The sequence below is a fragment of the Tachypleus tridentatus genome, chromosome 1 (genome assembly GCF_004210375.1).
Source record: "Tachypleus tridentatus isolate NWPU-2018 chromosome 1, ASM421037v1, whole genome shotgun sequence".
NCBI classification, from domain to species: domain Eukaryota; kingdom Metazoa; phylum Arthropoda; class Merostomata; order Xiphosura; family Limulidae; genus Tachypleus; species Tachypleus tridentatus.
This window is the reverse complement of record NC_134825.1, coordinates 35,665,194-35,685,160: the sequence shown is the minus strand read 5'-3', so window position 1 is coordinate 35,685,160 and position 19,967 is coordinate 35,665,194. Positions and strand designations below refer to the sequence as shown.

Here is a 19,967-nt window from a genome sequence, read left to right as displayed (position 1 = left end):
AAACTGATAAACTCCAGCTTTCTATTCAACACTTCTCTGTTTGGCATAATTATAAATACTAGAAGCATCATAAATCAGTAAATCAACACAAAACTGAATTATACTTCAAAAAATACTCATTTCTGCAACTTGTATGGAAATAATATTCATTCATGTTTTTGGCTATCTGTAAATCACGTGTACTACAAGTAGTGTCACAGGTGACAGAAAATATCTGATTGTGTAACTTATGTCCAGTTTATTGGTAGTTCTCCCCTATGTGATGTCTATATGCATACCTATGATTTGAACTGTAAAGCACATAAAATTAATTTTAAGACTGACAGTCAGAAACAAATAATTTAAATAATATGTACTTTAGGGTACAACTATTAATTAACATGAAAAATGTATTAGTTAAATCTTTGTTTAAACTTTGTAGAATATTCACACTACCATAATATACATTTCTTTTATCCACAGCTGTTCATTCTAAAATAACGTACAAAAAGTTCAGTGAAAACCTGTTTCAGATTCTCCCATCTTTTTTTTTTACTCGTGTCTATTTAATATACTGCAAATACAACAAAGCACATTGTTAACCTATGGTTTAGGTATTACAACATAAGGAAAAGGCTCAAACTAATTCTAGTTTTAACCTATACTTGTTTCATAAGCTTGGGCTAATTTAAAAAAAAATCTTTATAACAAATTTACATTCTTCAATAAAAGTATTCAATCATTCAACCTCAGTTTCAGGTCTTTTAGAAAGACAGTACTGATTTTGAATATCCTAAAATTCACTGGAAAATGATAAACTTTATAAAAATAATGTGAACAAGTTCTAGAAATAATTATATACTTCAAATTGACCCAAGCTTGGTATATTTCTAACACTTAGACACTAGTATTAACTAATAATGTTTTAAAAATCTACAAATATAATACTTCTTTTCACAGTATTCAGTTCACAGTGAGACTGAGTATTTTCCAACAGTATTATCAAATTTCAGGTAATATTAGCTAATATTCTTACCTGTTGTACTCATTTGAAAATAATCATGTATAAATATCAACAGAACTCTGACTGAATATATTAAAATAGTAGTATTAATACTTGAATGTTCCAATCTTGTAACATACAGTTTACATAAAAATTGGATTGTTATTTTCCAGCAGTACTATCTAATTTAACTTAATACCCAGTTATACCCAGTAAATAGTAAAGTTAAAGCCAATCTATTTTTAAACCTTCAGTACTAAGCTTAAAGAAATTTTGTTTCTTTAAATCTGGCAATCATTTTTATAGGTAAAATGCATTTCCATCATAAAAAATTAGACTTGTTTATACCTTCCACAAATGATATCCATTACACATTAATCTTGGCTGAGAAATATTCACAGATAAAATTTTACAAAGCTACAATAATAATTTAAAACCATTAAAAATATAATCAAAAACAAGTACTGATTTTTACACTCTTTCCCAAAATATAATGGAATTAAGGCTTAATATTATTTTTTACAGTAATGTAATAATCCATAATTTTCATTAGCTGATGAAAAGTTTACCACTTCTGTGGTTTGCTACAATTGAAATAATACAATGTGTAATAAATAGACATCAGTGTTATCCAATTTCTGTCAAACTGTTTTAGTTGTATTTTATCTTCTTTGATTACCCAAAGTAAGTTAAATGCTAGAATATAGCTGATCATCATGATGTATTTACCAGGGTTTCCAGACTCACACAATTAAGTAGTGTGCATATTTTTTTTCATTTCATGAGTTTATGTAACAAATATTAACAGATACAACAGATTCTATCTGAGACTCTCAGAATTCATTTTGTAATCCATATGTGTACTGGGCGGTAAGTTCAACACTCTCTTTAAAGTATCTCGAATCCTGATGGTGGTGGCATTGTCGTTAGCTGTCTTGTTCCAAACTGATATACCATCCTCCTTGTAAAACAGAAACAGTCATTAATGTAATTAATGTAATATGTAATGTAAATATTCCTTATTTTTAGCTTTTATGTTTCTAAAAATATTATTTTAACATAAAATAAATATATGAAAACAACTTCCAAGACAACATACACATTTTTCCTAAGAAAGAGAATAACTGTCTTGAGGAGTGGAATGAGGAGAACATGACTGAGGTTTGCAAATAATAAATTCATTAACACTACATGATAAAAATTTAATATGTGAAAAGAAATATATATTTCTAGTTAAGATTGTTTTTTCCTTAATAGGGTTGTCATCTATGGAATTAAGAGTTTAAGTACATTCTGTTCAAAGAACTTTGAATCCTTATCACATCATCAGAGTTCATGTTGTATTTGATAACCATCCATCTTTACAACAACTTCTGCCACAAAGTTTCCATTGCAAATAAGTCTTTTATACAGCTGTCATGTACAGAGAACATCACTCTCATCTTACTTTCCATAAGCCATTCAATCTGTGAGGTCAACAGCTGCAGGTCTCTTTCTAAATGATCATGGTACCCCATGGTTACATCTTCCTCACAATGCCATGAAATAGAAAATATATCACCATTTGAAAATCTCAATCTCCAACTTCAATAAATCTCTTTGCTCCAAGAGTCTTTACATTTTGAGTTGAAGAGAGCTGTTACATAACCTTCTCCAAATGAAATGAATTTTTGTGGAAACAAAATACCAAACAATGTCAAAATTTAGTTCCAATACATATCATTCCACTATACCTTTATATCAGCTACAAATGTCACTTGTGGTAAAAGTTGCAACATTGAAGAAGTTTAAAAGAATGCTGGATAGATATTTAGGAAACAGAATTATAAAGGTTCTTATATGCAATTTGTATAGTGGTAGTAGCAAATTAGGTAATAAAGATGGGTCAATTGACCCTTATCATTCCTTGAAATTAAAATTCTAATTTGAAATAGCCTACACTGTACATATATGCAGTGTTTTATTATAATTGTACTTACACTAAAGGATCTGTAACTTCAGTTTTAGTTACTTATAGTTATTAGTCTCAGTTACAGTTAATGATGTAGTTAATTATGTAACTTATTTGTTATTGAAATTAATCAAGTGGTGACAGCCTTAACAAATGAAAACTAGAGAGAGACTTAGTAGAGTACATCCCTCAGTCACACAGCATTCACTTTATTTGTCTCTCAAAAGTTATGAAAATGAGTCTGTAGGTCCACCATTAAGATATGGATCACTCTGACATGAGAACAGGGAATAATATTATACACAACCTCAAGTTTCATCATATTCTGATCATTTTTGGCCCAGCTACATAGCAGAAATAGTATAAAAAATCAGTCACCATGTTAACAGGTAGAGAGTTTTTTTTGGGTTTTCAGGACCATGCTGTGGCTTAGACCTTTGACCTTCCAAAAGCTGATCACTTTTAAGTCCAAAAGTATAATAACCTTCATTGAAATCCATTCAACCATTTTTGAGAAACCTTACTGAAAATCACACATACATATGGGTGAAATCCTCTTTCCAACTTCAGTGGCAGAGACAACAAGGCAACACATGGTATAAGGAAGTAAGAAAAAACCTTTTCAAGGTAAAGTATGATTTTTTCTTTGGGAAGTCTTCAGTAAATATACTTTCAGTTTAGCTACATGAACATTTTCTGAATTTCTGATGCATTCTATTTACATGTGCAGAAATTTTAATGAGACCACTTGTTCCCTATTGCATGTTGGTGTATGTGAGATAACCATATAATATTTTTCTTACTATTACACTATCATTTTCCATGTTTTTGGGTTATACTTACTACTAATTGATATAACTTATCTTCATTAATAAACAAACACTACATCTATTTACAAAAACCATAAACCATTCTTGTACATATCTAGAGATATTACTTATTATTATTATTATTATTACTGTATGTTTAACAAATTTCAATACATTTTAAATTAGGATAAAACATTAGAAAACAGTTAAAGAAAAAATCCACTGAGAAAGAAACTTAAGTTTCTCCAGACAAATCCAATATTTGTATTGAAAGTATGTCAATACATTTTAAGACTATGGAAATTTAAAAATACACAACTAACCTCAAAACACCAGTTAAATTGAAGTAGGAAAAATATTACAAAATTACACATGGAAAATGCACCTGAGGAAGAAAATCTGACAAAATACTAAACACTTTAATTTTAACACTACTTTTGACAGATTTTTTTCTTTCTTACTCTTCAGAGAAAAACAGATTAACCTACTTGAGAGCGGACTGACAGCATAGCTCCACATATTTCTTCTCCTACCATGAACTGCTCACCTAAGATAGCTAGAATCAGGTTTTCCCAACAACGTGACGCCAACCCTTTCCTTAATCTTAACACCCAACGACCACCATTTCTGTTGGCTTCATCCTTTTATTTCAAACATTTAATATTCATTTAACTAAAAAGATTTCCCAAGTTTTATCATAAAGCATTTAAAATGTCTGTATGTGGATAAATGGGTATTTATGAACATATTATTAACATTTACTTTAAAAAAATATTAGGTTTGAACAGCAAAGTGCTATTGTAAAATGTTTAACTTTATTTATTGTAGTATTAAATGTCTTTTATTATGACTACTGTAATATTTAATTTTTATGTTATGTTTAAGCTTTATTAAAAATACAATGTTCTATTTTACCTCCAACAGAGCTGTGTATGTATTCTTTGTTTACTTTAAACTTTTACATGGGGGCTCTCTAAAGAGTCAAACCCTCAAAAATAATCTTCATTTTAATAATATTTTGTATTCTTGTCTATATCTTAGTCATTACATTTTATGCCTATGCTTTTAGAATAAAAATTCCAAACATTATAAATGTTACAATAAAATAGATAAAAATAACATTAACTTTTAATCTAGTTGCTTATGATGAAAACTTCATATTTCATAAAAGAAATCAGGTTATAAACAAACAACTTTAAAGTCCTTGTAAAATATCAATATGATAAAAAAATTATAAGCAACTACTATTGAAGTTGTAAATAATTTTAGATAAATTAAAAATTACATACATATATTTTCAACTATGTAAATATTCTTCTATGTGATCTATGAATTGCACCAGTGAATTTTAGAGAAAAATAAACTTTTATGCATTCCTCAATACTTTTCTAATATGTACTAGTTCAAATTTATTAATTTTATCTGTAAAAATATTTCAACAACTTATAAGTGTTAATTTTAGGATGACCACAGCAAGCTTAAAACAATAACATTAGTGTTTGTGAGTTTTCTGAATTTTTTCTCTTAATTTAACAATTGTTATGCCCTGGGAGAAAAGTTGAAATAGTTTTGGATAAAAGAGAGACTATTTAAACTTTATAATTTCAGCACAAGTGTAACATTGTCAACTATAGTCAGTCATTGTTTATCAATTCTGTGATGGTGTGACATGACTGGCTGTATCTCTGCTTTGAGAAGCAGTAGGCTCATGATCCAAATGTATAATGAAAGGTCTTTACATTTTTTTCAACTGTATAAGACAAGATATTTCCAGTTAAGTTGAGGCTTGTGTAGAGATTGTAACAATGTGGTAAATGCTTAGTTTCATATGTTGTTAGAAGAATAGATGTTTGTAAACAACAACTTTTTTTAAAGCACAATTTATCATTTCATACTTAATTAGAATTGCAGTATTGCAGTATAACAGGAAATATTTTCACAGAAAAAATGAGGTAGGCTTAGTTAATTCATGCTAGTCTCAGCTGTGTCAAGATAAATTTTGCTGATGTTTGTTTACATTTGACTTGAGGATTAAGTAACTGCTTAAAGGGGGGAAAATCATCAAAAAGAAACTTAAAATATATGCAAATAAATATAAAATTGATTTAAAACTTATTTCATGTACTAAATGAAACTTTGTGATTAACAATTAAAGAAAGTTTGCTTGCTTATAATTTAAGTATGGTAAAAGGTTTTATTGTTTGCCAGTAATTTTAAAAACATGGCAAAGCTGTGACTAGTGTTTTTTAATCAAAACAAAGAAAGAATTTACAGTGTTATAAAAGTTTAATTGGAAACTTTTACAAAAAGGTAAGGAGACAAAAACCACAAACTGAAACCAAGATTACAGGTAAACATTTTTACTTATTCCTTAAAAGAAATAAATCACAATGAAATATTTTTGCATTTTCAAAGTTGTGACTTCTTACAAGTATCAGATATAAAAATAAGACATTTCATTCTGCAGAAACTTAACAGTCCACCAGTTTTATTTCCAATTTCAAACAAATTTATCCACTAGTTTTTGTTACTGTTTTTTGCAATGCACTAATATCAAAAACTATACAACAGATGCACTGCAGTTTTTGTAGAACATGGTTTAAATGCTGAAAGTTAACAAAGTATTGTACACCAATAAGCCCAAATATTGTTTAAAAATCAAGTTAGCACAGCACATTTTGTGTGGCCTAAAATTAACTTTAATCCTCTGTGCATAAGTTGGGTAGTTGATGAACTATTATAAATCAATAGGGTCAAATATTGTTTTAAAAATCAAATTAACAGCAAATGTTCTTTAACCTAAAATTATTCTTAACCCTATGTGCACAGGCTGGTGTTAAAATGTGCATGCATGAGCATTTACAGACTGCTATTCAACATATATTATGAATTTGATATCAGGGTTATCAGATATTCACTTTAACTTACTTTGTTGATTTAGCAACAATTCTTGACTGACCAGAGTGAATATCAGATACAGTATATACAGAGAAGCTGAAAATAAAACTGCAGATATACATTTTGTAAGTTCTGAAGTTTATTCAAATGCAATATGTAAATTGTACAATGGACAAAATTTCTATTCTTTATATGAACATCACCTTATATTCTGGCATATCAGTCTGAATCAGATTGATGTTGCAAATTCAGTTATATCCTAAGTACAAATACTTTTGTATCACACATCTAATTTCTAAAGTACAACAAATCTGAACATTTTTAAAACCCTGCCAGAAAAGGTTCAATGTATCTCAAAATCACACACGTGTAAAAATAGCATTTCAGATTTGCGATTTGTCTTCCACAAGTCACTGCTCAAGAAGCTTTTCAATCAGTGCTATGAATTTCCTGGCAAGTTTGATTATGAGACAAAAGATTATGAAACATGATTTACATATGCAGTATAAAATCTTAAAAGTTAATTTAATTGCTGAAAATGAACAAATTATTATAAACCAATAAGCTTAAAAATTGTTATAAGAATCAAGTTATCTGGAGATGCCCCCTTTCCTCATTTCTACTCTCGGAGAGTAATTTGTGGGAGACAGAAGGATACATCTGAAATTGTCACAAACCTGAATTTGAATCAGAATGAATAAATCAAAAGGAAATGGAAAAATATCTGTGGTTAACCTCATTTTCATAGTAAAGATATTTTAGATTTAATATAACATATCCTCACAATCAACTACCACTAGCTAAACGATTTTTGAACTAGTAATATTAGGACTATTTTTGTTTATCATTTCTGCAATTATTAATTTTCTGATATAAGTGTAAATAACTTACATTATGAATAAAATTAAAACATAAGAAATACATACATTATTTTCCAATAAAAAGAAGTACCCTAAAAGAATAACCTTAAATTGATTTAAAATTAAAACAGGAATTACCAACCTCCCACATGGGCCTGATTCCTTCCTTAAAGAGATGAAAATCAATCTGACCAGTTAGTTCAGATGGTCTAACAAGGTGACTGTAAAATGACCAAAATTTCTCAACCTGTGAAAATATAGTGACAAAAAATTTATGAAAAACTGTTGTTTTTTTTCAAACAGTCTACATAAAATAATATGCCAATATACTATAATACAAAATTTAATACTCTATTCAGAAGAAAATGCACTCATGTTTATCCAACTGTAAAAATTTGATTAATTGCACTTAAAATATTCTTCCCAACAGAAAATAAAATTGCATACTTACAAAATGTAAATCAGCTTTTAGACCAAAAATTGGTTTCACCACTGAAAAATTACAGCAGTGTCAACAGTTTAAACAAACAAAAAGTTTTCAATAAATATACAATTTTGACCAATAGTCCTTTTTGTGTAGACTACATGCATTTACTTTGATAAAAAGTATGTTTGGGACCTAAGAAATGCATACAAGGCACATACAAGAAAACACAAGCAACAAGGAAACCCTAAGGTTACAGCCTAGCAGCACAGAAATACATTATCAGCTCAGTTGGTATCACATCAACTATTGAAAATGTTTTAGCTTGCTTAAATGGCATTTGAAACTTTAAAGACAAGGGTGAGCTTGCAACTTTGGCATTTTCAAGATAAGTATTCCATAGAAGGCTCACCCATCTAACAATGATGAACAATCTCTTAAGTTGTATGTAAGACAAATAGTATATTTTCTACTGTGAACATCTAACACATATTTTATTCATTTGTTTAATTTGTACAGTTTCTCTGTTGTGGGATTCCACAAGGTAATGAAGTTCTCCACTCCATACATAATGTTACTTAAAGTTATTTTTGCTTACATTAGCAGAGAGTCATGTTTTAAACTTAAAATAACACTTAATGCTTTTTACTGCCAAACATTATCTACTTTATATTTCCTTCTCTATCCAGTGCCTTCCAGTAGAGCTGAAAGTTTTAAAGAATTACCCATGATCAATGATTAGATTTATCTATGTAAAATTAATTAATAAATCAAACTTCCAACTAAATTGATTAATCAAAATACGTACTTGTAATTATTACCATTTTCAATTAATCCAATTCAACAAGTAATTAAAACACTGTGACTAAACTTGCTTTCCCTTATGGAGAACCTCTGAGGCAACCTTGCCACTGTCACTAAATTTGAGCTGCTAACTTTGCTGCTTACAAGTACACCATGGTTTAAGAAACACTTTATGAACTAATCACAGTTTCTCCACATTTTTATATCTTTAATCACACTGTATGATGTCATTATAATTAACATTTGCAGTATGTACGTCACTACACAATTTACTTTTGTCAACACAAATTCACCACATTACACTACACATGTTTATTTACTTTTGTCAACACAAATTCACCACATTACTCCATACTATGCCAATGTTTATAAAAGTATATATCTTTCCTCTACATTTTCATGAAAAAACAACATTGTTTTTATAAAGATACAAATTAAAATGTTAAAACATTTTACATAAAACTTAAATATTTCTCTGTTTCACATATGTATAACATAAATGTTAAGTTTAAGCTTAGGTCAAACCAAGAAGCTAAAAAATAACTCTAATAAGTACTAAATAAACAAAGTCAGTTACAGTTACTTACAGTATTAAAGGTACCAATCATCTTTAAGTTTTGATCATAACTTCGTAAACGAGGTTGTCTACAATACCAAAATGCATAGCTGAATTGAAGTCTATGTTCACCTGGATCTGGTGGCAGTGGTTCTTTTTTCACCTTTACAAAGTGAATTCCATGAAATTACAATTTTAGATTCAATTCTTTAAAGTTTTTCACATCATAACTGTGCTTTCCTTTTTAATATTATGCATCTTATATTATGTAAAAAAGGAGTGTTTTAATAATGTTTTTAAAACATCAGACAACTAAGTTTTGTAAAAGAGGTTCAGAACATATAACAAAAATTTGCATACTTCTATTGCCATTAAATGCTTAATTTTTTATTAACTTCTTAGTATTCCTAAAAGTAAAATGAATAAAATCATTTTTCTCTCATTTCTAGAAGTTACCTGTATAACTGTAAGCATGACTTCTCAACAAAATGAAAACATTTGCAAAGAAAAAAAAAATGAAGATCATAGTGCAAATAAGAATTCTTAAATTCAGATCAAATTTATTATCACAATGCATAAGACCAGTAAGAGTTCATTTGACAGAGCACAGAAACTAAGACAGTTTGACATTCAACCTTTACATTTTTAATCATCTCTAGATCATATTAAGCTTTATTTGGATAATCAATAAAATAACAAGGATTGAAAAATAACAATATAATGAATGTGCCTGTACAGCCTTTCTATAAAAATGTACAGAGTATAATTGTAATAATATTTATCTAATACAGTGTCCTATAAAGTAAAATCAATTGTGATATTGGTGTAGGCATATAATGTGTTTTGGGAAATATAAATGTATCATAACATATAAAGTATATATGTGAGAATGCAAATCAAAAGCTTATAAATATACAGTTTAGACCATATACAAATTTTTAAGACAAAACAAAACACATTAAAATTGTTTTAAAAAATTATTGCTATAATATAATTAATCAGAGGTTGGGATTTGCTGTTTCTAACACAGTCCTTCCTCATGATTTTATTTACTTAATTTCATTTAAATGTATTTATTTAATTTTACCATACACAACACACACACATATACATATATATATAAAAGTAATAAACTACAAAATATGAACTTATCAGCAACAACAAAACAATAAAGCAAAAAATACAAAATCTTATTATCCTTCTATGCATTTATCATTGCTAAACTAATTTATGACAGATTGACCCATTAGGCAAGACTGATCAATATAAATATTACAAACACGTTTGTACAGTAAACAAAAGGAACCTTCACACTGTACCTGTCTCACATCTTGTATTTCTGTAGAGAGTTGTACAGACTCATCTTCACCATCTTCATTTTGTAATCTATGGAATTGTGAAAAAAAAGAGACTAAATCAAAATTTATTAATCAATCTTCTAATTGATTTCTGTTACAGACTGAGGTGTGTAATTTATTTCATCAGCTGTTATCATAAAGTTTGTTCTATTTACAATTATTTTCCCACATCTTGTATACAAATGTAATTAAATCTTGTCTTTTTAATACACCATTTGTACCTTAACTGATTAAGTTAATGTTGTTCATAACTGCTTATTCACTCAATGCAAATTTCTTCTGTTAACTTACAGGTCACCCAAAATTTAACTTGTACAAGAACAAATGACAATTAATTACAATATGATTAAGTTAATAACATAACTCATGCCTTTACTGACTAGAATACCTCAATAAACTTCATTTAACAAGCCTAATACTACATGTAATTCCAGATTGAAAAAAGAAATACCATAAAACTAATGTTGTACAAATCAACATTAAAAATGCTTCATGTAGTTCGCAGTACACAACTCAAACACAAAAATTTCTTGTTTTACATTTTTAACAATTATGAAATATTTAATTGAGAATCTTAACCGAAGCATTTTTTAAAAAAAACAATAAATCAATTGATGCAAAAATTGTATGTAATACTAGATTTATAACAGCTAAATGTACAGTTTGTGCTAGTACTATTGTTGTTGGCATCTGCAGTGTGGGGGGCTCCCCTGGAAAATTAGAAACAGTTATTTCTTTATTCATTCAGAATATATATATATGAATCTACAAGATTTTACACACTTCACAATTTCACACTACTTATTACACTTAATTTTCAATTCTAATAAAAGTTACCAGGTTTGTCAGCAACTTTACTTAAAAGCTCTAGATTCCCAGATAGGACATTAATTTGTTTTTGGAGGTAAATTTCACTGTTACCTTAACTTGGTCTACTTAAGAAGTATATATAATATTCTTTAATTGCATAATACTCAAATTCAAACATAACACTTATATCACATTTAGCAATCTTAGTTCCAGTTATCAGCATTACTACAATTAACGTTCTATTTTCCCATGATACGTGCTAACTTCTAAGTCTGTATTCCTGTAAGTAATGGTGGTATATTTTTATCAAATAAATTAGGTCAATCTTTATCATGTTTATCTTTGAGGTCTGATAAACTGTATAAATGTGGTTCTATTGTAATGAAATATCAGGTCATCCCCTTAAGTAATGTTCAATTTTAGATTCAGAAAAAGAAAAAGGATTTCAAAAGCTTTTAATGTTACTTAATCAACAATGTATTTTCTATTATTATTAATTACTTCCTCTCAATGACTCTCAAGCTTCTTAATGCCACTTCTATAAAATTCTTGGGGTTTGAAGGAGAAAAATGTAGAGAGGGTAGTTTTGACATCTTCATGTGTTCCAAGCTCTTTCCCATCAAAATAGTTTTGCAAACTTTGCAATAGATAATAATCAGATGGGACAAGGTCTAGAGAATAAAAAGGATGTGGAAGTTTTTCCACTCTAGCTGTTCAATCTTTGCAGATGTCGTCCTTGCTGTATGGGGCCATGCATTATCCAGGTGTAACACAAAACTTTTACAATTAATTATAGCAGGCCACTATTCTTTCAGTGCAACATTCAAGCATTCTAACTATTGACAATATCAGTCTGATATAATTGTTATATTGAGTGGCAGCAACTCAAAGGGGATCTCACCAACAATATCCCACCAAATGCTTAAAAAGACTTTCCTAGGGTGGAAGTCAATTTTGGGCTGTGATTCAGCCAGTATCTGCAATGCTTGACATTTTTATAATATATTCATTTTTCAGCTTCAGTCACTAACCTATCCAAAAAAGGTGAGTTACATTCACAAGAGTGAAGTGAAAATGTCCACTCTTGCTCTAAGGTTGGCTTGTGTCTAATCATGGGGGACCCATTTTCCGAGTTTTGACACCTTTCCAAGCTATTGCAGATGACGTTGAACTATTGAATGGGTTGAATTAAGTTTTTGTGGTAGTTCTTCGACTGTTACAGCACAATATTCATCAAGTGCAGCCAGCAGCAAATCATAATTAAATTCAACAGAACGACCTGAACGTGGCACATCACTTAAGCTGTAGTCACCTGACCTGAACTTCTGAAACCATCTTCAACATTTTCTTTCATTGAAAAACTCTGCATCATAAACACCTTGAATGTTTTGTGTAGTTTCTGCTGCAGTACTGCCTTTTTTAAACTCATAAAGAATTATATGCCTAATCTGCTCCTCAGACACATCCATCTTCATAAGGGTTTATTTGATTAATGATTTGAAAAAGTGGGGTTGGGTTAGTTTATTTGTCTGAACATTTTTATACATGTCCTACTACATATTTTAGTCATTAAAGCCTTCTACGAAGATAGAAATAATGATGCACTTTCTGAATTTGATTTTTGGACATTATTTATGCAATGACCTGATAGTATTTTGAAAGTTGTTAAAAACACATTCAACACTGGCTTTTTACGCAATACTCATGCATAATCTTACATCAAATACAGTTTATTTTCAATAGAGAAAAATCACTTGCTGTGATTTAAGTCACTTTTTCATCACAAATAAATTTATATAGTAAGGTCTGTTGGCCTTAAATGTTGTTTACCAAACATACATACTAAATGTCATTGAAATATCATGTTTTATGTAAGCTAAGTCGCTATATTCATATAAACAGTTGTTTCATAAAAGTGAATTTACCTTACGTGGTTATGACACTAAAAAACAAACCAAAATTATGGAGTATATATACCTGTATGTCTGCAGAATGACTTAAACTGACTTTACAAATATTAAGCCCAACAAATCTCACTGTGGAAACTAGCCTTTTTTTTTTTTTACTGTAAAGGTAAAACATTTTGTAACCAATATTTTTAAACAAGGTTACTCCTTTACATTTTTTGTTGAACTAGAACTTTCAAGAACTTAGTAATAATAAACTGTAAAAGAAATAAAAGTATATAAATAAAATTTAAGGATTTCATATAAATAGCTAGATATTTATTCGAATTTATTTCCACGTTTTCTAATATTTGATACTCATATATTGTTCAGCTCTTGTGGCTTGAACTTCACGATGTATTGAGAGAAGGTAGATCAACAAAATTATGGCTGCAATGTTCTAGCACAACGAGAAACAAAAACTAACAATTAATACTTATCACAATATAACTGTTGATAACAATAACATGAAAGAGAATACTTACGCGTCAAATTTATTATTCATAATACAAAAATAAAATGACTATATGTTAATGATTAAATCACTAAACATAAAGTTTAAATCACTTTAAAAAACTTCAAAGCACTCGAATAAACTCAGGAAAAACGTGCACTGTGACGCTCCCTCTAATTAGTAATTTTGAAATTATTTTGATATTTATTTATATGAAATAAATAGCAAATTATTTCAAATTACCACAAGATCATGACCTAACGCCAAAAAATCTACTACTTTATAATCAGTATTGAAATTGCACTTAAGACATTTGTTTAGTGTGATAGTCAATGAATTTAGAGTTCTTAAAATTTATAGAAAGAAATTAGTTTTAAGTGTTTATGTTGGGTACTGTATGGATTAGCGCAACGGATTGGGAACATTAAGGACAAGAATCGAGTTGCAAAACATCTCTGAAAATTCTTCGCTCTTTCAGCTGTCGAAATACAAAAACTCTCATAGTCAATGCAATCATCCGGTTAAGAGTAGAAGTAAGGATGATAGGTACTGTTGAGTGGTTGCCTTTCTTTTGATTAACAACTCTTAATTAGAAATAACTACAACTGAAGCTTATGATCTTTGTCTGGCTGTTTGGTCCATATATTACATCAAATGTCGTTCAAGTTGTAAGTACTATAAAACTATATAAATACAGTACTGTGGAAAAGTGTTAAAGCAAGAAAATATTTTGTCAATCTTTCTATTTTATGGGGTAAATTCCTCCCTTCCATTTCAGAATTTAAATTTCAACACTATGGTAATACTTCACTTATTCCTGTCACCAGCCAAATGAGCCTGAGTGAGAATTGTTTGTTTGTTTGTTTGTTTGTTTTGAATTTCTTGCAAAGCTCCTGGAAGGCTATCTACGCTATCCATCCCTAATTTAACAGTGTAAGACCAGAGGGAAGGCAGCTAGTCATTACCACCCACCACCAACTCTTGAGCTACTTTTTTACCAACGAATAGTGGAATTGGCCGTCACATTATAACGCCCTCACGGCTGAAATGGCGAGCATGTTTGGTGCGACCGGGATTCGAACCCGCAAACCTCGGATTACGAGTCGAATGCCTTAACACGCTTGGCCATGCCGCGCCCAGAGTAAAAATACTTGTCATTCTTTGGAATTCCCATCCATATATGTGTGCCAAGGGCATGTTATGAGCACTCTGTCTAAATGAACATAGTGATCAAATTTAAGGTCTGAAATAACTGTTATGGTACCTCACACAGTGTTTAAACTATACGAAACGAAGTTAGCAAGGAGCTAATTTATGATACTGGTATGCGCTAAAAGAAATCGGTGTAATAGTACTCCACAAACAAACTCTGATGAAAACAGTGTTTAGCACTAGCTATTAAGTTTTGTTGAATGCCACAGCCCAAAACAAAGCGTAGAAAATTTTCAGTAGAGCAAGGTTTACATAAAAACTTTACACGATGCCAGTTGGGCTCTCCGACAAATTGCCGTAAATTCGAAATGCTTTCCAAACATTGTGAAGCATACCCTTGATTGTGAGGTTGAGACAAGTAGTTTTGGAAACAATAAAGAAAGATGTAGAACATCTGTACTCAATATATTGATATTGATGTTAATTACTTTGTTTATACAGCCTTCGAGACAAAAGGAAAAATGCCACTGGTCTCGAGGTTGAGATAAACGACCATACTAAATGAGAAAAAGATATCCAGATTTACAGTATCAAGAAGACTTAATATAAATAGAAAATTTGGTTATGTAGCAGTTTAAAAACCTCTAGTTGGATCTCCAAATAATGTCCAAAGACTTAAATTTGCTAAAACGAACAAAATGGTGGACTGTCAATGATTAGAAAGGGTATTATGGACGGATGAGTTCAAGTTGAAATATTTGGTTCAAAGTGTAGGATGTACGTCTGGCGGAATAAAGTTGAAAGATATTTACCAAAATGCATAACACCCACTACGAAGCATGGAGGAGTCATGGCCTGGTGATGTTTTTGGTTTGTTTTTTTCTGCTGAGGCAATAAAAGCTACTTGCAAAATAGATATCATAATGGACCAGATATCATAATCGTCAGATACTGGCTCGTCTTGGTAAATCCAGTTGTTTGTGTGTATTATTTATTAGTAAAGGATTCTACTACCAAGAAAATAACGACCCAAACACTCATACAGTTTATACAGAAATTGCTTCTTTAATAAAAAAGCTGTTAGGTTCATTCAAATGATACAATAACCCCTATATAGCCCCAGTAACAACCAAATTGAGCAGATCTGGGATTTGATAGATCAAAAACTTGGTAAATCAAACGTAACTTCCAAGGAAACTTAATGGAAGTATGTTAGAGACATTTGGGGTAAAATATTAAAGAACACTTTCATTAAATACATTGCAATGATGTTTGAAAGTATGTCTGCAGTTATTAAAGCAAAAAGAGGATCACACAAAATATTAACTGTTTGCTGAACTCACGTACTTCCACAAGAGTTTCTGTTATACTAAATGTGAAAATTTTGATGATCTGTCTGTGATTTACCTTCCATTGTTGGCCTGGCATGGCCAAGCGCGTAAGGCGTGCGACTCGTATTTCGAGGGTCGCGGGTTCGCGCCCGCGTCGCGCTAAACATGCTCGCCCTCCCAGACGTGGGGGCGTTATAATGTTACGGTCAATCCCACTATTCGTTGGCAAAAGAGTATCCCAAAAGTTGGCGGTGGGTGGTGATGACTAGCTGCCTTCCCTCTAGTCTTACACTGCTAAATTAGGGACGGCTAGCACAGATAGCCCTCGAGTAGCTTTGTGCGAAATTCCAAAACAAACCTTCCATTGTTTGTTGAAAGTAGCCTTTAATCTAAAGTTTTAAGTTGTCCTATCACCTTTGCACAGGCCCAACATATTCAGGTGGTTAGGGCACTCGACTAATAATATGAGGATTGCGAGTTCGAATCCCTATCACACCAAACATGTTCACCCTTTTAGCTGTTTGACGGTCAATCCCGTTAGCCGTTGGCAAAAGAGTAACCCAAGAGGGGGTGGTGGGTGGTGATACAAATAGCCGTCATGTAGTTTTGCACTAAATTCAAAACAAACAAACACTTTTACACAATACTGTATTTATGAACAACAACTGACAGCATATCCTTGTTTTCAAACTGCTGATTACAATTCGACACACAAAAGAAATCAAGCGAAATACATGAGACATAATTTCTATAATATCTTGAAATTTTCACAAACTTAAAATACAGAATGATTTAGTGATTTCTTCTGTATAATAAAACATTTTGTTATCAAATGACAAACAATATTTATTCCCTATTAACTATGAAAATTGTCGTAAAAACAAAATAATTTTACAAGATACATTACTCACATCATCAGTGATAGTGAGTTAAGTGTCTTTAGTGTCACTGTTGCTCTCAATTCATTATTTTGTTCATTTTAACTTAATAATCGAAATAATTCGTGAGTGGAACTGTCAGACGTAGAGTTATTTCTGCATCTGTGAATAATTTTTATTTTATCTAAACTAAGTACAAGTATACAAAAGTCAGGTACATAAGTTGTTATTAAATTATTGTTGATAACATAATTTCTGTATATTGTGTCTTCAGAACTTGCAATTACCACATATCTCATTATCTGAAAGTGTATACTTTTCTACTGTTCTGATACTATATCTTATCGACGTCACGTGACATCTCAGCTTAGGTGTTACTTTCGTTAGTAGGATTCGTTCACACAAATTAGCTACTCTTTCAAGGAGTGATTGTAATCTACTCTACCCTGTGTATGCAGGATATTTCTGGATACTTGTGATCCAATGTTTTGATAATCAGATACAGAAGGAGAGAATGGAGGATGTAAGAGCAGTTTCAGTACTTTTCAGTCATTTTTGTTTCTGACTCGAGGGTCAAGTTTTGCTTTTGGTTTCTTTATTTTTCAACCTACTAATCACGTAAGCATATTTCATTTCAGTTAATCATTGACAATGCTAACCAGCTTACATTTCATCACAGTTTATTCTCATGTTATTTTACTTAAGTAAATCTTATCTGTTATTTCACTTTTAATGTCACAATCACCAAAACAATAGTCCCATAATGGAATTTATCAGCTAACACTGGATTCTTGCGCAGCTACTAAAACATTTATATTTGCTTAAACTTCAAATCAAATTTAAGTTAATTTTTCGACATGCAACAAATCATTATACTTGTTATTTCACACACTTCATCATCATATCTTTTGATACGACAGCTTACTTTGACTAAGAAAAAATTATTGCTGTCCAACAAGGTTTACTTATTGCTGAAGTTATCAGTAAATCAGATATTTTATTCCTCTAAACAACTTCTCCATTGCATTCCTTATTGTACATTGTCTCTGTGTGTTTTTCTTACTGTAAAGCCACATTGAGCTATCTGCTGTATTCACCTAGGGGAACTGAACCGCTGATTTTAGAACTGTAAATCTGTAGACTTACAGTTGTTTCAATGGGAATTTTACGCTGTCCACAAGAAAATTCTATAATATGGTTAAATGTATACCAACGACAATGAAACTGAAAGTGATCTAAGGGTTCAAGCGAAAGACTTATTACTTTACTTTAAGAATGCCTTTCTTGAACACTGAGTGCTCTTCAATAGCTCTGTGCGTGAGTGCTCTAGAATTTCATGTTCTTCCCAACATGAAATTTACAGAACTGCAGTCTGGTTCTTCATAAACCATTTAATTATGTTGATATTTCTTGGTGTAGCCTGTAGTGTGAACTGTACAAATTCATAATTAAATGTTATTGAAACCCCATACAGGATAGATCTCTTGAAAGTAGTTAGAAATAAAAAATATTAGCAAAATAATATTTGCCATCAAGTTTAATGCAAAATCTAGAAGAGCCAGAATCCTTCTTGCTATGGGAGAGATACTGGTACCAATAACCATGCTCTAACAAGAACCTCTGTTTGAGTGGCCTTGAGTGGCGATAAATCTCTTAAGTAAAAGGACCAGGAGTTGTGCATCTACTAAAGCAAACCTTATGGATCAGAATTCTTGATTACATTTCTAGCACCATCCAGAGTCTGCTTCCACTTTCTTAATTGTCAACAGTTATGCTGCTTCTTCGAGTACTTGGCTATAGACTATTAGAAAAACAACGAAAGTTAAATTAAACTCTAGACTTCCCGTTCATCAGTAAAGAGGGTCATTATTTTTCATCATAACTGTTTAAGGTGAGCCCATTGAGACTTTTTTCCCCCACAATGTGACCAAAAAACTCTAGCTAATTTATCTTACCTGTATAAACGTTTTTGTAATTTCAGTTCCAAGCCTGTTTTTCGTATTGGTTGAAATACAATTTTCAAATTCTCAGTTGCAGACTCAAAAGTGTGACTAAACACCGAAACATCATGTAAATATATCAAGCATCTCTCCAATGTCAGCTTCTTAAATATAAACTTCATCAGTTATTCTGAAGCAGCTGCTGTATTACACACACTAAACAGCATGAGCCAGAATTCATACTAGCTTTATCTAGAAGCAGCCTTAGCTTTGGTTTCATTATCCAACTTAACTTGTCAGGATCAGGATTTTTAGATCCAGGTTGTTGAAATAATGGGAACCTTCTAACATATTCAAACATTCATCTGTTCCCAGTGAAGATTATTGAATTAACCATCGAAAAAATAGTATAATATTTTTTCATATCTTCCTTCTTCCGGAAAATTACTATTGGAGACAACCAAGTATTTTTCAAAGCCTATATGACTTTGGCCTAAAGAATCTACTATGTTTCAGCACTTGTAACTTCCTTAGCTTCAAGAAAGCCAGTGTAATGATTGCTTTATTGGGCAATTGTAGTTTGTGTTTATGTGGTGCTTAGTCATAAGAGCTCGACTAAATTGACCATTTGGTCCATTAAATATATCGGCATAGCCATAATTATCCAACACAACACCACGTATTTTCGCTGCATTTGATCCATATTATCAACATAATCTGTAATCACCAACCTTAAGTGTACTGATAGACTCGTATTCTTTTTGCCCATGGTGTGATGGATACAACCTTGCATTACTGCTAGTGTTGATTTCTC

At 30.8% G+C, this 19,967-nt stretch overlaps 2 protein-coding genes across 3 annotated transcripts in view; one reads left to right on the top strand and one right to left on the bottom strand.

The window, feature by feature from the left end:
- Nucleotides 1–523: 523 nt before the first annotated feature.
- Nucleotides 524–14,035, bottom strand: LOC143246201 (eukaryotic translation initiation factor 4E type 2-like). The gene is made up of 6 exons (XM_076492456.1): nt 13,884–14,035; nt 10,604–10,670; nt 9,316–9,447; nt 7,643–7,747; nt 4,231–4,383; nt 524–1,943 (listed from the first exon to the last, which is right to left on the bottom strand). Exons 1-6 carry the CDS (start codon nt 13,901–13,903, stop codon nt 1,803–1,805), a joined length of 618 nt encoding a protein of 205 aa, XP_076348571.1. The 5' UTR covers nt 13,904–14,035; the 3' UTR covers nt 524–1,802.
- Nucleotides 14,036–17,613: 3,578 nt separating this feature from the next.
- The window catches only part of LOC143246151 (LIM and senescent cell antigen-like-containing domain protein 1), a 51,940-nt gene continuing 49,586 nt past the window's right edge, over nt 17,614–19,967 (top strand). Inside the window, exon 1 of one of the 2 annotated variants that reach the window (XM_076492389.1) lies at nt 17,614–17,736. The gene's annotated coding sequence lies outside the window, so the exon portion shown is untranslated. Of the gene's footprint in view, nt 17,832–19,967 lie in introns of both variants that reach the window. The other variant, XM_076492386.1, reaches the window with a different exon arrangement.

Bases quoted from the DNA above. Each gene is read 5' to 3' on its own strand.
- LOC143246201 (XM_076492456.1), bottom strand. From the start codon at position 13,903: ATGAATAATAAATTTGACGC. The intron at 9,448-10,603 runs GTACAGTGTGAA...CACTTTGTAAAG, and splicing joins AAATACAAGATGTGAGACAG to GTGAAAAAAGAACCACTGCC. The intron at 4,384-7,642 runs GTTGGTAATTCC...TTGAAATAAAAG, and splicing joins GAATCAGGCCCATGTGGGAG to GATGAAGCCAACAGAAATGG.